Genomic DNA, 18880 nt, shown 5'->3' with positions numbered 1-18880 from the left:
TTGGATTTTAAGGCCACAGAACCCCAGGAAATCTACTTCGGCGAGCGCTTCCAGCTGGCTACCGGCTGGCAGAGCTTAGACCGTCCTCCCTAGAGTAGTTTGCGTGATACTGTGAACGACCATAAGAAAAAATTGGTGAAAGCACTCGAGATACCACTGGCTCAATGTATTAAATGTGTGGCTATTTATTGATCAATGTTAATGTCATGATTAGATGACAACAGAGGATAGATAAATGTGTTGTGACATGTACTGGTAGCATCTGGATGGTCATCTACTGGTATTTTTCTACATTTTGGCAGAAACACAAGAATGTCGGCAAACTTTTCTACCATCTTCTTAATTGTCCATAATAGCATATTTTGTAGTCTGAGGTTAAAAATACGCCGGAATTGCTTTGGAAATTGGCCCATTGATGCAGGATAAAGTTTATGTTAATTTGAGACTGTACCTGAGTATCTGGTAGATGGAAGCCTGTGTCTGAGTTAAGGGTTCAGAGAGGCTCCTGACGTGTTTGTCACGTGTTTGTCCGGGGCACTCTTGTGCGCTGCAAAGTCATAATTCATGTCAACGCATCTATTATTTCGAGTTTCGTCTCACATTCTATTTGACTTTTACAATCAATGATATCATGTATGTGAACATTAAACATCGTTCTTCACGCCGAAGTGACTTGAAGTCTGCCTACATCGCTCATTGTCCAATCAGGTTGCGTCACGGGGCGCACGGACCACTCTCGGCTTCCCTGAGCTATCCATGGAATTTCTGGCTCGCCTCATCGTGATCAATCCCAAACTCGCGATATCAAGCCTTTCGGCAACTCCTTCTCGACTCTAGCCACCGATTCATCCGCGCTCGGCTGACAGGAATTGCCATGATATAGAGAAAACTGATTAACCTTTTGCCAGTCACCTCCGAGGCGCATCACCAGCTTGTCGAACGCGTTTCTGCGATCTCGCAGTACTTCAAGCAGCCCCCCGTCTCCCCATAGGCATTGAATCGGATCTTCAGCCATGGCGGCTCTTCAGAATGGCGCTGCGAATGGCGCGGCAAACGGAGATGCTTTAAAGGCTCCTACTAGCACCCGATTCTCCGACATCCCCTCCGCCATCGATATTCCTGTCCAGGGCGACCAGGAAGACGAAGCGGTCGAAATCGATCTTGAGGATCTTGTTGATGATCCCACCGAGCTGTGTACTCTATTCGAAAATGAGCATGCGGCAAAGACATATTGGATGACCGTCGCGTTGGCATATGCGAAGCAACGGAAAATCGACCACGCCATCGAGATGCTGATTCGAGGTGGCAACGCCATACAGAGCGGCAACCCACGCGATAAAGTTAGCATGATTTGCTGTCTCTGTTGGATGTACTTGTGGAAAAGTCGAGAAGCTCCTCGTGTTGCGCCTGACGGTGTTCATGTATCAGAAGCCAAGACGAAGGAGTACTACCTCCAGCTTGCAACGTCATCCCTGAATGACGCTGCACGTCTCAACCCATCCTTCCCACCCATCTTCCTTGCTCGTGGAGTTTTGCTTCTGCTCAGAGCTTCACTGCAAGGCCCATCAAAGACAGCCGGAGGCCTAGGGACGGAGAAGAGCGAGCTTCTCAAGAACGCTGCCAAGGCCTTTGATGACGCCCTCCGAGTCTCTCAGGGCAAGAACATGCTGGCCCTGATGGGAAAGGCTCGCACCCTGTTCTCCATGCACAAGTACCCCGAGGCATTGTCTACATACCAAGACGTTCTTCAGAAGAGACCTGACTTGGTGGATCCTGATCCTCGTATCGGCATTGGTTGCTGTTTCTGGCAACTTGGGTTTAAAGAGGATGCAAAAGTAGCCTGGGAGAGATGTCTGGAAATCAACCCCGACTCCAAGGTTCCCAACATTCTCCTTGGTCTATACTACCTCGACGCTAGCGGTCACGTTCCGGTCAACAGCGACGAGTTCCTCAAGCTTTATAAAACGGCCATGATTGAATACACTCAAAAATCATTCAAACTCGATAAGGAGGTCCCCATCACCTGCTCCACCTTTGCAGGTTACTTCCTGTCTCGAAAGGCGTGGGATAACGCAGACAAGTTGGCTCACAAGGCTATTCAATACACTGATGTCAACGCCGTTGCCAGTGACGGATGGTATCTGCTCGCGAGAAAAGCTCACTATAACGGTGATTTAGAGCGTGCTAGCGACTACTATCGTCGCGCCGACGATGCTCGTGGAGGTACCGAGACTGGCTATCTCCCAGCTAAGTTTGGTGTTGCACAACTGTCTGTCATGAAAAATGACCTGGGAGAGGCCAAGCTGAGACTGGAAAAAATCATCCAGCAGTCTAAAAACCACGAAGCCATGATTCTTCTGGGGACCATTTATGCGGAGGAAATATTCACTAGCCAGAACAGTGACAGCAAGGAAGATAGGTCTGCGGAAATGAAGAAGGCAATTGCTTTGCTAGAGGGTGTCAGGAATTCTTGGAAGGACCCAAAGAAGGCCCTATCACCTGACGCTTCCGTCCTCTTAAACTTGGCCCGACTATATGAAACGGAGAACCCTGAGAAGGCATTGCAGTGCCTGCAGCAAGTTGAGCAGCTGGAACTCGAGCAAATCCCAGAGTCAGAAAGACCAACGGATGTACCCGAGGCTGAAGTTCAGGCGGCTCTTCGCAAGTTTCTTCCACCTCAGCTTCTGAACAACATTGGTTGCTTTCACTCTCAGGCGGAGAAGCACGATCTAGCCAGCGAGCTGTTCGAGGCTGCTCTAGGTGCGTGCATGAGGGCCGGTGAGAAGGATCCCACAATGGATACCGACGCCTTGGTGACTACCATTAGCTTCAACCTGGGCCGAAGCTATGAGGCCCGTGGGCTGACGGACAAGGCTGTTGAAGTGTACGAGGGCCTGCTGAACCGTCACGACGATTATACTGATGCCCGCACACGGCTTGCGTACATTAAGCTGAGGAAAAATCCCAACAAGGAAGGACCCGACGCTGTGGCAAAGTTATACCAAGAGAATACAGCCGACCTGGAAGTTCGAGCTCTCTATGGATGGTATCTCGGAAAGGTTCACTCCAGAAAGCGCCCTGCCAATATCACCGAGGATCACGAATTCCGTCATTACAAGCATACGCTGCAAAATTACGACAAGCATGATAGGTACGCCTTGGTCGGAATGGGTAATCTATATCTCCTGCAGGCAAGAGAAATGCGACGTGAAACAGAGCAAGACAAGCAGAAGAGAAGTGCAACGTATTGCAAGGCTGTTGAATTTTTCGAGAAAGCTCTGTCACTCGACCCGAAGAACGCCTATGCAGCTCAGGGCATTGCAATCGCTCTTGTGGAGGACAAGAGAGACTACAAAACGGCTCTCACCATTTTCAACAAAGTTCGAGACACTGTCAAGGATTCTCATCTATACGTAAACTTGGGTCACATCTTTGCTGAGCTGAAGCAATTCTCCAAGGCCATTGAGCATTACGAGGTTGCTCTATCTAAAGATGGCAAATCAAATGATCCAGTTATCCTCTCATGTCTTGGCCGCACTTGGCTAAACCGAGGAAGGGTAGATCGAGATGTGGACTCGTACATTAAGGCCCTTGAATGTGCCAAAAAGGTAAGCTTATTGCTTCGGTTTCTAGTCACAATATTTCTTACTAACAAGGACTCACAGGCACTTGAAGTGGCTCCGGATCAAATACATTATCAGTTCAACGTTGCCTTTGTTCAGATCCAGCTTGTGACAACAATTCAGGGCCTGCCTGAGAACAGACGGACGGCTGAGCAGCTGGAAGAGGCATCTGAGGGTCTCGAAGCCGCCATTGAGTCGCTAGATAAGATTGCTGCTCATCCCCAAACGCCTTATCCCAAGCACGATGTCGAACAGCGTGCTAACATGGCCCGCAATACGCTCCGCAAGCAGCTTGAGAGAGCACTCGGAAAGCAGAAGGAGTGGGAAGAGAAGAATAAGGAGAAGATCTCGGCCGCCAAAGAACAGCGAGAGGCCGAGATGAAGAAGCGTGAAGAAGAGCGGCAAGCAGTTCTGGAGAAGGAGCGAGAGCGACAAGAGAAGATCAGGAAAGAACGTGAGGCCATTGCCGCGCGCGATAGGCTCCAAGCAGAACAACGAGCTGAGGAGGAACGAGCACGACAAGAGGCGGAGATGACTACGGATGAAGAGACTGGTGAAAAGATTAAACGAAAACGCAAGCCAGCACCACGCGCCCCTGCTGGCGAGGGCAAGCCAAAGAGGTCATCGAAGAAGAAGAAGGCCGATGCAGATGAGGATGAGGGCTTTGAGGAAGAGAACCACACCAAAAAGAGACGTCGCCTTACTAAGCGAGAGAATTCCAAGTTCAAGTCGGCTGAAATTGTGGTTGATTCCGACGAGGAGGCCAACGAGGATTACGATGATGACGCTCTCGAGCGTGCCGAGAGGAACCTGGACAGAGACGAGACGCCTCTCTCCGAAGCAGACGAAGATGCTGCCGAAAAGATGGACGTTGATGATGAGGACAAGGGCCGCGGCGAAGGAGATGATGATGAGGATGTTGATGCTCCCCGAAGCCAAGCCAAGAGGAGTCGCAGAGGCCGTGTGATTGCGGAGAGCGACGAGGAAGATGAAGACGCGGAGCCCAGCAGTGCGAAATTTGATGATGGCGCTGCGGCCGCGGATGAGGATGACGAATAATCGTAATATAATCATTGCTTCTCACGTGGATTTTGAGAGGGGGAGAAAGGGGGTTTGGTGATAGGAAGGGCCTGGACACAAATTTGTACATGTATACTACTAGCTTCCCCCTGATACAGTGGGAAATGCGCACCAAAAAAAGGAAAATAGCGATTTGGGGTTTTAGATAGTCTGAGGAAGAATTAACATACTGGCTTTATAGATGAACATTGGGCACTTGTCATGTTTCATTAGTGGGCATGCGTGATGTATTCTATTCCCAAGTATCCTAAAATTCCCGGGTTTCTACCAACTCGCCAGGGATGTTATTACATGAATCTATTTTAACATTTTTGAGCCAGCGGTCTATTAGATTGTTCGCACCAGAAGTGCTTCCCTGAGAAGTCTATGGTGAATGCACCTCTGCCAACTAAGGTATCGACGCCGCACATAACACCGTTTTTTTGTTTAGAAAGCAAAGACTTGGTCCTCGAGCTTGCTGACGGGACGGGCCTTTGAGAAACCGAGACTCTCGGTAGCCTTCTTCAGACCACTAATCATAGGAGGGGGGCCACAGAGCAGGATCTTGACATCACTGGCGGGCTTAGGGAGCCATTGCTAAAAATGCTGTCAGTACAAGCTCTAGTATCATACTTATTAGGAAAGCGTACAGTAATCATGTCGGCGGTAACGAAGCCAACACCGCCGGTCCAGCCTTCCGGAGGCTTGTCGAGCACGTAGTGAATGCGGATGTTGCTGTCCTCCTTGGCCAGGGCGTCGAGATCCTCCCTGAGAAGAATATCCTGGGCAGTAACGTTGGCAAAGATCAGATCGGCCTCAGTCTTGTCGCCGGCAGCACGTCCACGAACAATGGCCCGGATAACCTGAAGCATGGGGGTGATGCCCGTGCCTCCAGCAATCATACCAAAGTGGCGGACCATGTTAGGGGTGTAGACGAAAGCACCCTTGGGGCCACGGACGCGAATGGTCTGGCCAACCTGGAGGGAAGCCATGTGCTTTGAGATGTTACCCTGGGGGTAGGACTTGATCAGGAGGTCGACAAATCCGGGCTGGTGGTCGCCAGAGATGGGGGTATAAGATCGGACAATCTCCTTGACAGATCCATCGGGCTGAGGAAGATGGGCGCCAATGGAGATGTGCTGGCCGATGGGGAGGCCAAGAATGCTCCGGGGAGAGGGCAGCTTGAATCGGTAGCTGAGGATGGCGGTTGTTAGATCTGCCGAAGGCAGGTTCAAGAAACTTTCAAAGGCGAACTTACATGGCAACATTGTGGGAGATGATGGTCTTCTCCTGGAGCGGGAATTCCTGGAAGACATCCGGCTTCAACACCTTCTTGATCTCTGTAGTAAAGACAATTAGTTGAATCCAAGAAGTGCAGCGCACATTGAAAACATGTGACCAAGACCGGGTACTTACGGAAGCTGAAGTAGTTCCAAGTGCCGAGGGCAACGGCGAGAAGAGCGGCATATGGAGTCCAGTCAATCTTGACAATGGCAGTACCGACGACAAGGAGAGCAGCGGGAATGTAGATGTAATCGATGTACTGGCGGGCGAATGCGCCCTCGTCGACTTTGGCGGCCATGGTAGCGATGCGGAGAGCAAAAAGAACAGCTCACAGCGTACGATATTTATCGTCCAAAGGTGGGACGATGCGGGACAATTGGCCACGGAGGGGCAGCGCGAGCTCGGGGTGCAAAGGGCTGCTAGTGGGCAATTGACGATGGCCTAGAGGGCGATGAGGCTGCGGCCGGCTGCGAAGCTCCACGGCTGCTCTAAGACGCTTCCCGCCAGTTGAGTCGCCTTGAATGCTTGGGCCTGGAGAAAAAGACGAGGCTTGATAACACGTCCAAGGTAGGAAATTTTGGCGGTGACAGGACAGGGCTCGTTCTGCCGTTGAGCTGGCTGGGGCCGTCCCCAACGAAAGACGGCCCGCCAATCGCCAGCCGCGCTGTCGGCAGAACGAATGATCCGGGGCGTGCCATTCTCCGTCTTACATCATCGTGCCACTGTTGCACTGTTACCTGTTCTACCACCTGAATTGCGACCTTCCTTCAACCAGGCCCTCGACTCGACCTCGACCAGGCAGAGCTGCTTGGGAGGATGCGGATGGGATGGGCAGGCAAAGACGGCTGAATGCGAAAAGAGATGCATACGTCATGCCACCATCCGGTACATACAACGGGTCCGGCACTGTGGTCGATTGGGCGCTTACTCTGTATGGCACGGTACTCCGTCCGGAGCACAGAAACAAGAAAAGACAAGAGGACAAGGACGTCTGTCTCGTCTCGTCTCGTCACGCACTAGCTCTGCGTGCGTTCTGCACCTTGTACTCGTATCTTACTGCTGCATAAGTTGTGTTGCGGTGGACTGTCCCTAATCAGGGAAGTTGTGCATAGCGAAGAGCACCATTTCGGCAGCTGACGCCCGGGCATACGAGATGGCACGGAGCAACGCGGCACCGCGTTGCTTTTAAGAAATCCCGTAATCGTATTCCACGGCCCTAAAGACCCAAAGCTTACCAACCTCCGGCCAAACGCTACAATATTCAGACTCGATGCAGCTTGCACTTGGACGAGCAGTTTGGGGCCATGAGAACTACAGATAGGCTGCTATACAGGTAGGAAACTGAACTTATAACACGGGGAGACTTGAAGATTACATACGGAGCACGGAATATTACTGAACTGCAGCTCGAGGCGCTAGAAAATCACAGCAATCAGAAATTGGAGGGACTGTGGTGATCATTGCGTATAATCCTTGGAGCCCCTGGCCAGCCTCCTCACACCAGCTCTCGGACCCTGGTCAATGAGGCGTTACGGCTCCGCCGTGGGTGCATAAGGTATGCCACAACAACTTCTTCGATGAGATAGAGTCTGTGTAACAGTGATGAAAGAGCAGCAAAGAGCAGAGATGAAAGGGAAACCCCCATGCACGGAGTAGGCCAGATCGGGTATTGATCTGGATGAGGCGAATCAAGAAAGCAAATGATGAGCCATGGCATAACCCAGATATTTCCCAGGATGGAGCTGTCGGGGCGAATAAAGCAGGAGTCGCCCTCGCCTTTGTGAGCTGGACAAAAGAATGGGAATGGGTGCTTGATGCAGACAAACATGAAATGGCATGACGAAGCCCGGTGGAGGGAATACGGGGCCCTGCAGTCCTAGCCGCAGCGCGAATCTAAATGCGTGGGACTAAATCGTCTCGTACCGCGGACGACTGGCCTTGGGCGAACCTCATAGGCTAGCGGGTTCTGAGCACAGCTTGGCCAGACGTCAATTGACTTTGCGCGCCGAGATCGAGATTCCAGCTATCAGAGGCGGCATGACGCTGGTTTGTGAATCCGCAAAAAAGCTGACATGCGTCGCGGACGGCCGGAGACCCTGTCCAGCACCCTTGAACGGCACCAAATCGACTACGCGGTTTCAAACTCGAGTCGAGAGGGGCCTTTTCGCTTTGCGGCCCCGTGTGGCGGATGCTTGGCTGGTCTCGTCATCCAGCTGCTGAACCTGGCCAGTGAATAGAGGAGCTCATGGAGATATCACACGCCTGTCTCCCTGTGCGGCACACCTTCGTATTTCCTCTTCTCTTTTTTCCCAATCTTCCGCCAACTCTTCCTTTCTAGCCCCTCTGCAGCCCCTCTGCCTTTTTTTCGAGTGACTTTTTCTTCTTTTCTCCTTCATCGTGTGACACCGGGCCAGACCGCTGGACGGACACCTGGCCGCGCAGTCAGTAAGCAGAGCGATTCGATTCGTCAAACTGTTACGAATTCAGTCGAGACGAAGACGGCCAACAGCGACGCATCTCCGGACCGTGACATCCATTCGTCTTTTCTGTAGCTGCATGTGACATCTACAGACATTTCTACTGCGGAGCGGACTTTATCGCGTGTGTTTGTGATAAGCTGCACAGCTGAAGCCCAGGGGCAGAAAAAAAAAAAGAACGCTTGCGGACGCTCATGTCGATCCCACTCGCGGATAGATGAAATCGTAACAAAAAAGCGCCCGCCTACACCACCGCTGTCCTGGCGCCTAAAAATCGCGAATTTTCCGTCAAATCGCAACAGAACACTTCTTTCTCAGAGTCGACGATAACCCCCCTGCACCAAGTATCGACCTTCCCTCCACGGCTCAGCCATCCACGACTCGCGTCTCCCTAGCGATTTCCTACCGCTTATTCGCGCCTGGGAAGTGCATCCCGCACTGTCTCCTGAGCGACTCAGACGTTGCCCTGGTATCCAAAAACAAAATAGAACGTCAAGACATTGAACCGGCTTGGACGCGTTTCTTGAGTGACCTGAAGAAAGAAGAGAAAGAAAGACAACCTAGAAAGAGGGGGAAGGAGAGGACAAAAAGACAGGCGCATGTCATTTGTCTCGCCGGTTTATCCAGCTATTTTGCCAGCTACACCACCGGTGGGCTGAGACATCGGTTCACAGCCGGGACGAGTGCGCGCCGTTTTCTACTTATTAGGTAGGCCTTCGAGGCCACCGATTCCTTGACGCAACGATTGGATTTCCCCAGGCCTCAAGAAAGATCTGACTCCATCTGCTCCATTGTTTCTTCTCCCATGATCGGCATGTCCAGCTGAGATCTCCTGACAACCCGCCCCTCAGCTTCGCTTCGAGGATCCCAATCCAGCCGCCATAATGAAGCCCACAAAGAGCTCCGAGAAATGGAAGTGGAGGTCTTCTGTTGCAAGCACGACGGCATCGTTATCTCCATTCCATAATGCCCCTTCCCAGGGGGAAACGCCGGAAGTTGTTGAGAGCAAAAAGTCCCGTACATTGTCCAAAGCCTTCCGCTCAATTAGTAGCTCTTCGTTAGATTCAATGTCCAGTGGACCATCCAGGTCTGGGTCTTCACAACGAAAACTCTCCAAGACGCCATCGGGCTCCGGATCCATGATCGAAAGGCTGCAGAGGAGAGTTTCCAGAGACTCTTCCGTTAGCACTATCCCCCCGGAATCCCCTAGCAGCCCTGTGGAGCCTACCTTTGCCTCAATGGAGATGATTCGATATGGATGGTTAAAGCCCGATTCTTCTCTGCTCAAAGCTCGATCCGAATATCTCGTTCTGGCAGATCATGCATTGGTCAAGTTCGGAAGCGCGGAAGCTGCTAGAGCTATCTTCCCGCAGCTGACACAGACGGAGGACCGCCACGGAAAAGGCTTCCACTCTATCCATTCCATGAGCACCAAATCTGCCTCGGGAGAGATTCGACTGGATATACCCCTCCGGTCCATTATTGCGGTATTCATTGAGGAATCTTCAAGCTCCCGTCATGGTATTGAGGTTTGGTGGCACTCAAGAGCGCCCAAGATCGCCTCCTGCAAAGCACACTTCTACTTCGCTCTCCCAAAAGAAAGAGATGATTGGCTAGCGGATATTCATCAGGCTTGTAAGGCAAGGTCTAGGAGAAATCCTCTCCCTACGAATGTGCCTGAGAATGTTAAGATCCGCATCACCCACACAATGCACCCTACTGAGACATCGGACGACAGTGCTTCCCAGGGCGTGATTTTCCCAGTGGTAAAACGTGTTGTGGCGACAGCTCAGAAAGGTGCTGCTACAGACGAATCCCAGGATGTCATAGATACCTCGACGTATTACCTTGCCATTGGGCCCTACATGTGTTATTTTATTGAGATACTCAAAGCCGATTATTCAACTCTGCCAGGCGACCTGCGACTAAAAACCTACGAGTTTGGGACAGTATCTTTGACCCGTTTCCAGGCTTCAGTAGCGTCTCACGAGCAAAGATTTACGATGTGTTTTCGGTGAGTGAGATCCGGGCCAACGCCTGTTTGTCTAATTGATTGATGCAACATTTCACAACTAACATCAATAGCTTGCCATTTGACCGAGAAACTCGCCTGGTTCTGGCAAGTACGTTTTATCGCCGGATTATCGAGGCCCTTGTTAAGATCGACCGCGTCTTGAAACCCATGTGGCCACAAAACCTTCAGCATGCTATTTTCGAGATCAAAGGCCTTCCGGCACCCCTTCAGTTGACATCCGGAAACGATTTGGGTGGCCTTGAGATAAGTCTAGAAGCCTACTGCAATGCTTTCCGCGTACAGGTCCCCGCTTGGACAATCGAATGGTATACCCCATCAGAGCCGGCTTTCCGACTACTTGCCTCCGATGATTCGGAGTATTCTCCACTTCAGATCCTTGCAGTCTTTCGAGCATTACGATACAATAGCTTCTTTAAAGCATTATCATTTCGTGATGTTGATCTTTCATCACTGGCGAACAAGAACGACTATTCACAATTTGGAGACGCTGTGGTATACACATCTTTGAGCGGTAGTTGCACTCCAATTCTGAACCGGCCCCCGACCCATAGCTGACAAGCGTATTAGGCGTTAGAATACCAGATGACTACTATCAGCTTCTCATACAAGCTCCGATTCTAGAACAAGAGATACATGCGTTGATGTTTTCTTCTGAATCTATACGGTATATTGATCTTACAAATACTGTCGGCTTACAACGAGCAAGGAGACCGCAGACCGGTCGTGGGTCGATCAACCAATCCGCCATGCGCAAAATGAGCGGGGAGATTATTCGGCCCCTGTCGATGTTACTCAAGACCCAATTGTGCCACTGCCATGGCATTTCCATGTCTGGCAATCCTATTGGGTCGAGCGAGGTAGCTGAATTAGGTATGCGCACCGCATGAGGAGACATAGCAAGACTGTATTAAATTTGAACGTTATCACTAATTTTTTGGATTTAGCAAATGTCTTTGCATTGGATGATGTCCACATGAAGAAGATTGAACTATCCAATTGCGGACTCGGCGACGTTGATCTAACCAAGCTCTGGAGTGGACTTGCAGGCCAAGCTGAGACTATTGAGTGTATCGACACGTCGAACAACAATGGGACTGTTGGCTTTGAAACAATCACTTATACTCTTCATCAACTGCGCAATATCAAGAAGCTCAATATATCGGGCAATACTAGACTCGTCTCGGATGAACCACTCCTTACTGCGCGTGCGCTTAATAGCTGGGCTCTGCAAGAATTGGATCTCTCTGGAATAATCGTAAGTGCATGAGACATGATCACTGCAGTTCCGGTAGCTAACTAAACAACTACAGCTCAACACTACTAGTGTTGTTTCTCTCGCAAAATATATGGAGTCTCCAATGTCGCAAGGCCTCCAAGTGATCCGCCTTAATAATTGCGGCCTCACTGGAAGCCAAGTTGCCCAGCTCTTCTTTAGCATGGGCCACGCTAGACATATGACAGTTCATATAAATTCAAACTGGCTAGATGATGGTATCGAGATTTTGTGCGATGCAATTGCCTCTGGCCACGGACCTTGGAGTTTGTTCATGCAGATGACTGAGTTCAGCTATGAGCAGAGCTTTGTCAACCTGATGCGAGCATTGACCACCAACAAGACAATAGAGTGCCTGAGCTTGGCCGGTTGTGCCACGCCGGACGCTGTGAGCAGCACTGCTTGCGAGGCCGCTGCAGAACTCTTCGCCAAGAACGAGACCATCCGTTTCCTGGATATATCCGGATATTCTTCCAAGCTGGATGAAGGCCGGCTAGGAAGGGAATTTTCCAAATCGTTAAGTGGCATGAAGCACAACAAGCGAATTGAACATCTTCGCGTCCGAAGCCAGATGCTCAATATTAATATTGGAGATTTGGCTGAAGCTATCTCGGGCAACCAAACGCTGCATACTCTGGATTGCGAGGGGAATGATTTCAACCTCTCCAACTTCTGGCATCTAGTGAAGCGCATTGAGGCCAACACCACAATCCGGCACTTCTCGGCGTTTTCGGACGCAGAATTGGCCAAGACAATCCAGAAATCCGCAGAAGTTGATGTGCCGGTGGTGTCAACACGCCGCTCCTCCGGGCTATTTAACAAACTCAAACATGAAAAGGCTCCGGTGGTTGTGGAGAAGCCCCTTGTGCAGCGGCTAGGCGATGAATGGGATGCCGCAATTGCGGCGCTGAATCAAGTGCTTGAAAGAAACCAAAAGGCTTACAACGAGATACATGGTATTGGACAGACGTCGGCCGACCCAGCACTGGAAACGTGCGAGATAGAAGAGGGCACATTCTCAGTCGACTTTGGGGGGCTCGCCAGCAGAGAATTCGAGGCTCAAAACGCTACAGGCTCCTCTTTGCGCAGGGGTCCCTCCACTTCCAACCATGGCTCGGAAACATTAAAGGTTATCGTATGGGCGCCTCTCTCGGGTGAAACTTCCGACGAGACAACGATGCGGCCTTACTCCATTGTCTCAAGCGACGCGGCTAGTATCCCGACGACGGACGCCAGTTCCAATAGTGATGCGGGCAATGCGACACCTTCGGAGATGGAGAGCCCCCCTGAGAAAGAGCCCGGGTGGACCGGCGCTTCAGCTGTCGAAGGGACGAGCAACCCGGCATCCGACGAAAGCTTTTTGATTTCCGATAACGAAATAAGCTTGCTTATGGGGAAGTATCAAGGCTTTCTCGGTGAATCGGTGGAACCTATTGAAGAAGAGGAAAGACCATGAAAAGAGAAGGCTGAAAAGGGGCCACCCTGGCAATGGTATAAATTTGCAGGAAAACATGGCACTTTGAGATGTGCAGGGGAAAGGGGAATTGACTAGGGTGAAGGAGATGAGAAGGCAGGGAGCCGCCAGCGTGCCCAAACCCGGGACCTTTATTTTTATATTTATTTTTGGCATGTCATTTGGATTGCTTGCTTGCTTGCATGCATGCTCGATGGATGGATTGATTGATACCCATTGCTTATTGTCATTATTAGTCCCAAGCAGACTACATACCTATTGAACATAGAATCAGGACGCTCAAAGTTTTATAAGTTTATATCCACATAGTAATAGTGCTTGATGCCATCTCGATATACTGGTATTGATAACTAGTATACGGCAGCCTCTCTCTGTCATTGACCAAGTCTTGCGCGTGTGTGTAAAGTCAATATTGTAACAAAGGACCATTTCTTTCATTCAAATGCTCGTACGTTGGAATCCATTTTATGCATGTTCCGAGTTGCAAGAAACCCGGGTGGGGTGCAGCCACAGCGAGCCGTGGGGCGGTTCCTTGCCGCTGAGCCACGCAATTTGCCCAGCCCCAGCAGCTCCTCTTCTGCAGGCACTCCTCGTAACTGGAACCTCTACGGAGTCGAATCGCCCGCCTATAAGCAACGTTAGCATCATTTCACCGGGCGTTGGCGCGAGCTTCGTCATCACTTTCGAGTTCTTTCAGCCAGCTTCCTTTGTCTGCGTCTGACGCCTGATTTCTTGCTTTGGGGCTCAATTCTGCCCTTGATTCACTCACTTGTGCTTCGCTCTCTCTCACTCTCGCTCTCGCTCTTTGTCTTGCCTGCGTCTCGTCGAGCTGCGGAGCTCTCGCGCTCCTCGTTTTGAAAACCTCCTGAGGCGACAGATCCGACGACATCCGAGCGTCCCACGGCGTTGACGATGTATTCCAACTCGAACGCCTTCTTAGGAGGCAACAGTCCTCGCCCGGGGACTGGACAGCAGCAGTATGGCGGTTCCTTTAGCGGTCTTGGGCCTGGCCAGCAGCCGGGTCAACAGCCGGGCCCCTTTGCGCCGCAGCCCACGGGCTTCGGACAGCAGCCATTGCAGCAGCAATACACCGGATATCCGCTGCAGGCCCAGCAGACGGGATACCAGCCGCAGCAGCAGCCATTGCAGCAGCAGTATACCGGGTTTCCGGGACAGGCTCAGCCGCAGCAGTTCCAGACATCGAGCGCCCCGCCAATGCCGTCGATTCCTCCCCAATTCCAGCAGCAGTTTCAACAGCAGCAGCAACAGCAGCCGCCTCAACTTCAACAGCAGGTGCCGCAGCCGACGGGATTTCCATCCGTGCCGCCTCAGCAGCAGTCTAGCTCGACAATCTCCCCCCCTCCTCCTCCGATAAAGCCGCAGCCGACTGGGTTCGCGGAAGTGGCCGCGTCTTTCCAGACCGGCGGTACGGCAAAACCCCAGGGACGAAGAGGCGAAAAGACGCAGAGCAAGATCCCCAACATTAGGCTGTCTTTTATCACCGCCGCGGATCAAGCAAAGTTCGAGACGCTCTTCAAGTCCGCTGTGGGAGATGGCTCGGCGACAATGTCGGGAGAAAAGGCTAGGGACCTTTTGATACGCTCCAAGTTGGATGGTGATGCCTTGTCACATATCTGGTAAGGAAACAAGGCATTTATGTTCGCTACGATTCATACAGAGACTAACAGAGGGCCATATAGGACTTTAGCAGATACTACGCGAGCGGGACAGCTTTACTTCCCCGAATTCGCCCTTGCCATGTACCTTTGCAACTTGAAGCTCACAGGCAAGACGCTGCCACCAACTTTGCCCGACCATGTCAAAAACGAGGTGTCTAGCATGGTCGACATCATCGGCTTTAGCGTGGCAGATGAAGGTCCCTCTACGAGCCAGGCGACCAATGTGCCGACTATTGAACAGCCGAAGCCGCAACCACCACCACCATCAAACTCGCAGCTTCTCCAAGCGCAGATGACGGGCTTTCCTGGACAGCAACAGCCACAACAGCAAGGATTTGGAGGACAGTCGCAAGGTCTCCAACCTCAGCCGACGGGCTACGCCAACCTACAAAATCCCCAGCCAACAGGATTCAATGGCCCTCTTCCTCCATTGCCCCCTATGCCTACCGGATACGGCGGCCCTGGTGGCATGGTCGCCCCATTGAATGCACAACCCACAGGAGTGCCAGGTCAATGGGGCCTTGTCAATGCCCCTGCATCTGGGTTGCCCAACATTGATGCGCTGCAGGCTCGCATGATGCCTCAGGCGGGTCGCGAGGGTGGTACCTTTACCACGGCTGGCCTTCAGGGCAATGCTGTTATTCCGTGGGCCATTACCAAGGAAGAGAAGACCAGATACGATGCCCTCTTCAAAGCCTGGGATGGTCTTAGAAAGGGCTATATTGGCGGTGACACGGCTATTGAGATCTTCGGCCAAAGTGGCCTTGAGAAGCCTGACTTGGAGAGAGTCTGGACGTTGGCCGACCACGGTAACAAGGGCCGCCTAAACTTAGACGAATTTGCTGTCGCTATGCATTTAATCTACAGGAAGCTAAACGGATACCCCATGCCCAACGTGCTGCCTCCCGAGCTTGTCCCACCCTCTACTCGCAACTTCAGCCAGTCTATCGGTACCCTGAAGTCAATGTTGCATGAAGAGTCTGACTTTCGCAAGAACTCTGGTGCCGCCCTGCTGCCCCAAAAGACTGGCGTTAGTTATATGAAGAATCGGTCATTCCGAGGCGGCCCAAGCCCTGCTGCTGGCGGACGCAAGGATGCTACAGTGTTCAGGAATGACGATGAGGAGTTCGGATACAGGTCTAGTGCTCGCCGAAGGCTGGGAGGAGCCTCTCCCCGAGCCGAATCCCCAGCCGTGTCTTCTGTCGGCTCCAACGATGACTTGACCCTGGATGAGCTAAGGAAAAAGGTCAAGGAGAAGCAGATCTTGCTCGACGCTATGGATTTTGCCGATGAGAAGAACAACGAAGAGGACGACATCTTGGACCGACGCGATCGCCGCGAGGCAGAGGAACTCTACCGTCGCATCCGACGTATTCAGGATGATATTGATGCGCACCCAGATGCTGCACTGGCCGTTGGTAACTCGGACGCCGAGACGAGAGCTCTGAAGCGCCAGCTCCAGAACCTCACGGACAAGGTCCCCCAACTTGCATCCCAAGTCCGAAAGGCGGAAAAGGCCATCATGGAAGCAAGACTTGAGCTTTTCCGTCTCAAGGATGCCAAGGCTCACCCTGGCAGCGCGTCGTCCATTGTCGGAACTGGTCCCGGCGGATCAGTCACGGAATCGGACCGGCTCAAGGCTCGAGCCAAGGCCATGATGCAACAGAGAACTGCTGCTCTGACAGGCAAGAAGATCGAGACCACCTCTGAGGACTTTGACGCCCCCAAGAGGCTCGAGGAAGAGACCATCCGGGTTAAGAATGAAAAGCAGGGCAATGAGCGCATGGTCCGTGACGTTGAGGAAAGTGTCCGCGAATTCTCGCGCAGCATCGAGGACAACCTCAACGATACTGGAAAGGACAACAGCAGTGAGCATGAGAGGCGTCGCTGGGAGGACGCCCTCGGTGTTGAGGATGAAGTTCGAGACTTCATCTTCGATCTCCAGCGCGAGAGCCGGGCAGCCCGCGTCCGGGCCCAGGACAAGCGCTCTACACGGCCCTCAGCAGCAGACGAGCCTCGCCGAGAAAGAGCTGCCGCCGCGGCTCCCCAGCAGGACGAGAGCCCCGCTCCAGCTTCGCGTACTGCCACTCCTTCTTCTACAGCGGGCGGCGGTTCGTACTCTTCGTACAAGACGCCTGAGGAGCGCGCTGCCTTTATCAAGCAGCAAGCTGAACAGCGCATGGCTGAGCGTCTTGCAGCACTGGGTATCAAGGCACCGACCAAGTCTGGAGAGACAGCTGCTCAGCGTATAGAGCGCGAGAGGAGCGAAAGAGCTGCCAAGTTGCGTCAGGCTGAGGAGGAGGACGCCCGCCGAGAAGCTGAGCGACAAGCTCGCCTTGCTGAAGAACAGGGAATTCCACCTCCGGCCGTGGAAGAGGCGGCACCGGCCGCTGCGGCTAAGAAGCCTCCGCCACCTCCGTCAAGAAAGGGAGGGAAAGCCGAAAATGATCGCGATGTAGCGAGAAAGGCAGAGGAAGAGGCTGCCAAGGCCGCTGAAGAGGAGCGCCTGGCTCGAGAGCATGAGCAGCAACAGAGGCAAACCGAACAAATGAGGTATGTCATCAAGTATTCTATTACCCCTTTTTTCCCAGTGATGGATCGCTAACGGTTCCGGTTACAGGCAAAAAGTAGAGGAGGAGGAAGACGAATTTGAAAAGGAGCAACGTGAAGCTGCGGAACGGCTCAAGGCTCTGGAAGAACAGGTTCGACAAGGAAAGCTACGAAAGGAAGAGGAAAAGAAAAAGAAGAAGGCAGCTGCGGCAGAAGCCAAGGAAAAGGAAGCCAAGCTAGCTGCTCGTCGTGCGGAGATGGAGGCTGCCAAACAGCGTGAACTTGAGCTGCAGCGCCAACTCGAGGCTATCAACGACGAAGATAGCTCGTCATCCGATGAAGACGAAGGCCAGCAGCAAGCTACACCACAGGCTTCGACCCCTTCGCCTGAGCAGAGAGTGAGCTCACCACCTGCTCCCGCTGCCGCTGTCGCTGCCCCTCCCCCTCCCCCTTCGGCCGTCTCTCCACCACCTGTTCCCACGGTGGTTACCTCTCCTCCCGCTGAGACGGAGAGCAAGAACCCCTACTTCAAGATGATGTCGCAGTCATCGGAGGCATCTTCCCCAGCTGCACCAAAGGAAGCAACAACACCTGCAGCTGACATTTCCACGAACCCATTCCACCGCATGACGCAGGATATCAAGTCTGCCCCCGTGCCAACTCCCGCTCCCGCCCAGCCTTGGTCTCGCAAGCGAGCCGATTCTGACGACTGGGGCTCCAACAAGGAGTCGGACGACGAAGACTCTGACGATGACCGGCCCGGCGGCGGCAACGCTGCTCAGCTGGCGTCTATCTTGTTCGGTACCATGGCGCCACCAAGGCCGCTCTCCGCTGCTGGTAGAGATTCGTCGCCATCCACGCCTGCTCCGGCAAGCGAGGCGATATCTTCTCCTCCACCTCTGCCGAGCGGAACGCCCGTTGGTGCTCCTCCACCACCTCCTCCTATGCCAGACGCTGGAAGCCCACCTCCTCCGCCGCCAATGGCTCCTATCGGAGGCCCTCCCCCTCCTCCGGCCTTGCCTGGCGGTGCACCCCCTCCTCCCCCTCCTCCTCCTCCTGGCGGTGCTCCGGCATTACCAGCAGCAGGCGGCGGCCGTCCCGCTGGCTTCCTGGGAGAGATTCAAGCCGGAAGAGCTCTCAAGAAGACGACGACAAAAGACAAGAGCGCAGCTGCCGTCGCTGGCCGAGTTCTGGAGTAGGCTTGCTAAACTGCGATTGGAAAGGGGGAGTAGGCCTTGGCCTTTCTTTACACTACTGAGAGAGGGATTTGGTTTTATTTGAAGTTGATGTCGATGTTGAGGCGGATGCAAAAGAAGTAGGGGAAGGAGAGAGATATTCCGGCAGCGTGTACGTTTAGCACGAAAATGAACACAATGCTTTTTATGTTTAGGTTCTGAGTTTGAGAGAGATTTTGTCATTTAACATT

General features: G+C 52.6%; 4 protein-coding genes across 4 annotated transcripts; 3 read left to right on the top strand and 1 right to left on the bottom strand.

The window, feature by feature from the left end:
- Positions 1–1013: 1013 nt before the first annotated feature.
- Positions 1014–4682, top strand: M431DRAFT_3762 (hypothetical protein; the record flags this gene model as incomplete). The annotated part of the gene is made up of 2 exons (XM_024914681.1): positions 1014–3608; positions 3666–4682. 2 exons carry the CDS (start codon positions 1014–1016, stop codon positions 4680–4682), a joined length of 3612 nt encoding a protein of 1203 aa, XP_024776299.1.
- Positions 4683–5129: 447 nt separating this feature from the next.
- M431DRAFT_80481 (hypothetical protein) lies at positions 5130–6264 on the bottom strand (the record flags this gene model as incomplete). Its single annotated transcript, XM_024922952.1, has 4 exons — positions 5130–5279; positions 5333–5876; positions 5941–6022; positions 6099–6264. 4 exons carry the CDS (start codon positions 6262–6264, stop codon positions 5130–5132), a joined length of 942 nt encoding a protein of 313 aa, XP_024776298.1.
- A 3063-nt stretch (positions 6265–9327) lies between these two features.
- M431DRAFT_493093 (hypothetical protein) lies at positions 9328–13207 on the top strand (the record flags this gene model as incomplete). The annotated part of the gene is made up of 5 exons (XM_024917073.1): positions 9328–10457; positions 10529–10989; positions 11046–11348; positions 11423–11733; positions 11789–13207. The coding sequence occupies 5 exons, from the start codon at positions 9328–9330 to the stop codon at positions 13205–13207; spliced, it is 3624 nt and encodes a 1207-aa protein (XP_024776297.1).
- Positions 13208–14137: 930 nt separating this feature from the next.
- M431DRAFT_480274 (hypothetical protein) lies at positions 14138–18653 on the top strand (the record flags this gene model as incomplete). The annotated part of the gene is made up of 3 exons (XM_024915850.1): positions 14138–14862; positions 14926–17457; positions 17525–18653. 3 exons carry the CDS (start codon positions 14138–14140, stop codon positions 18651–18653), a joined length of 4386 nt encoding a protein of 1461 aa, XP_024776296.1.
- Positions 18654–18880: the final 227 nt, after the last annotated feature.

This window comes from Trichoderma harzianum, assembly GCF_003025095.1.
Source record: "Trichoderma harzianum CBS 226.95 unplaced genomic scaffold M431scaffold_4, whole genome shotgun sequence".
Taxonomy (NCBI): Eukaryota; Fungi; Ascomycota; class Sordariomycetes; order Hypocreales; family Hypocreaceae; genus Trichoderma; species Trichoderma harzianum.
This window is presented reverse-complemented; position numbering and strand designations above follow the sequence as displayed.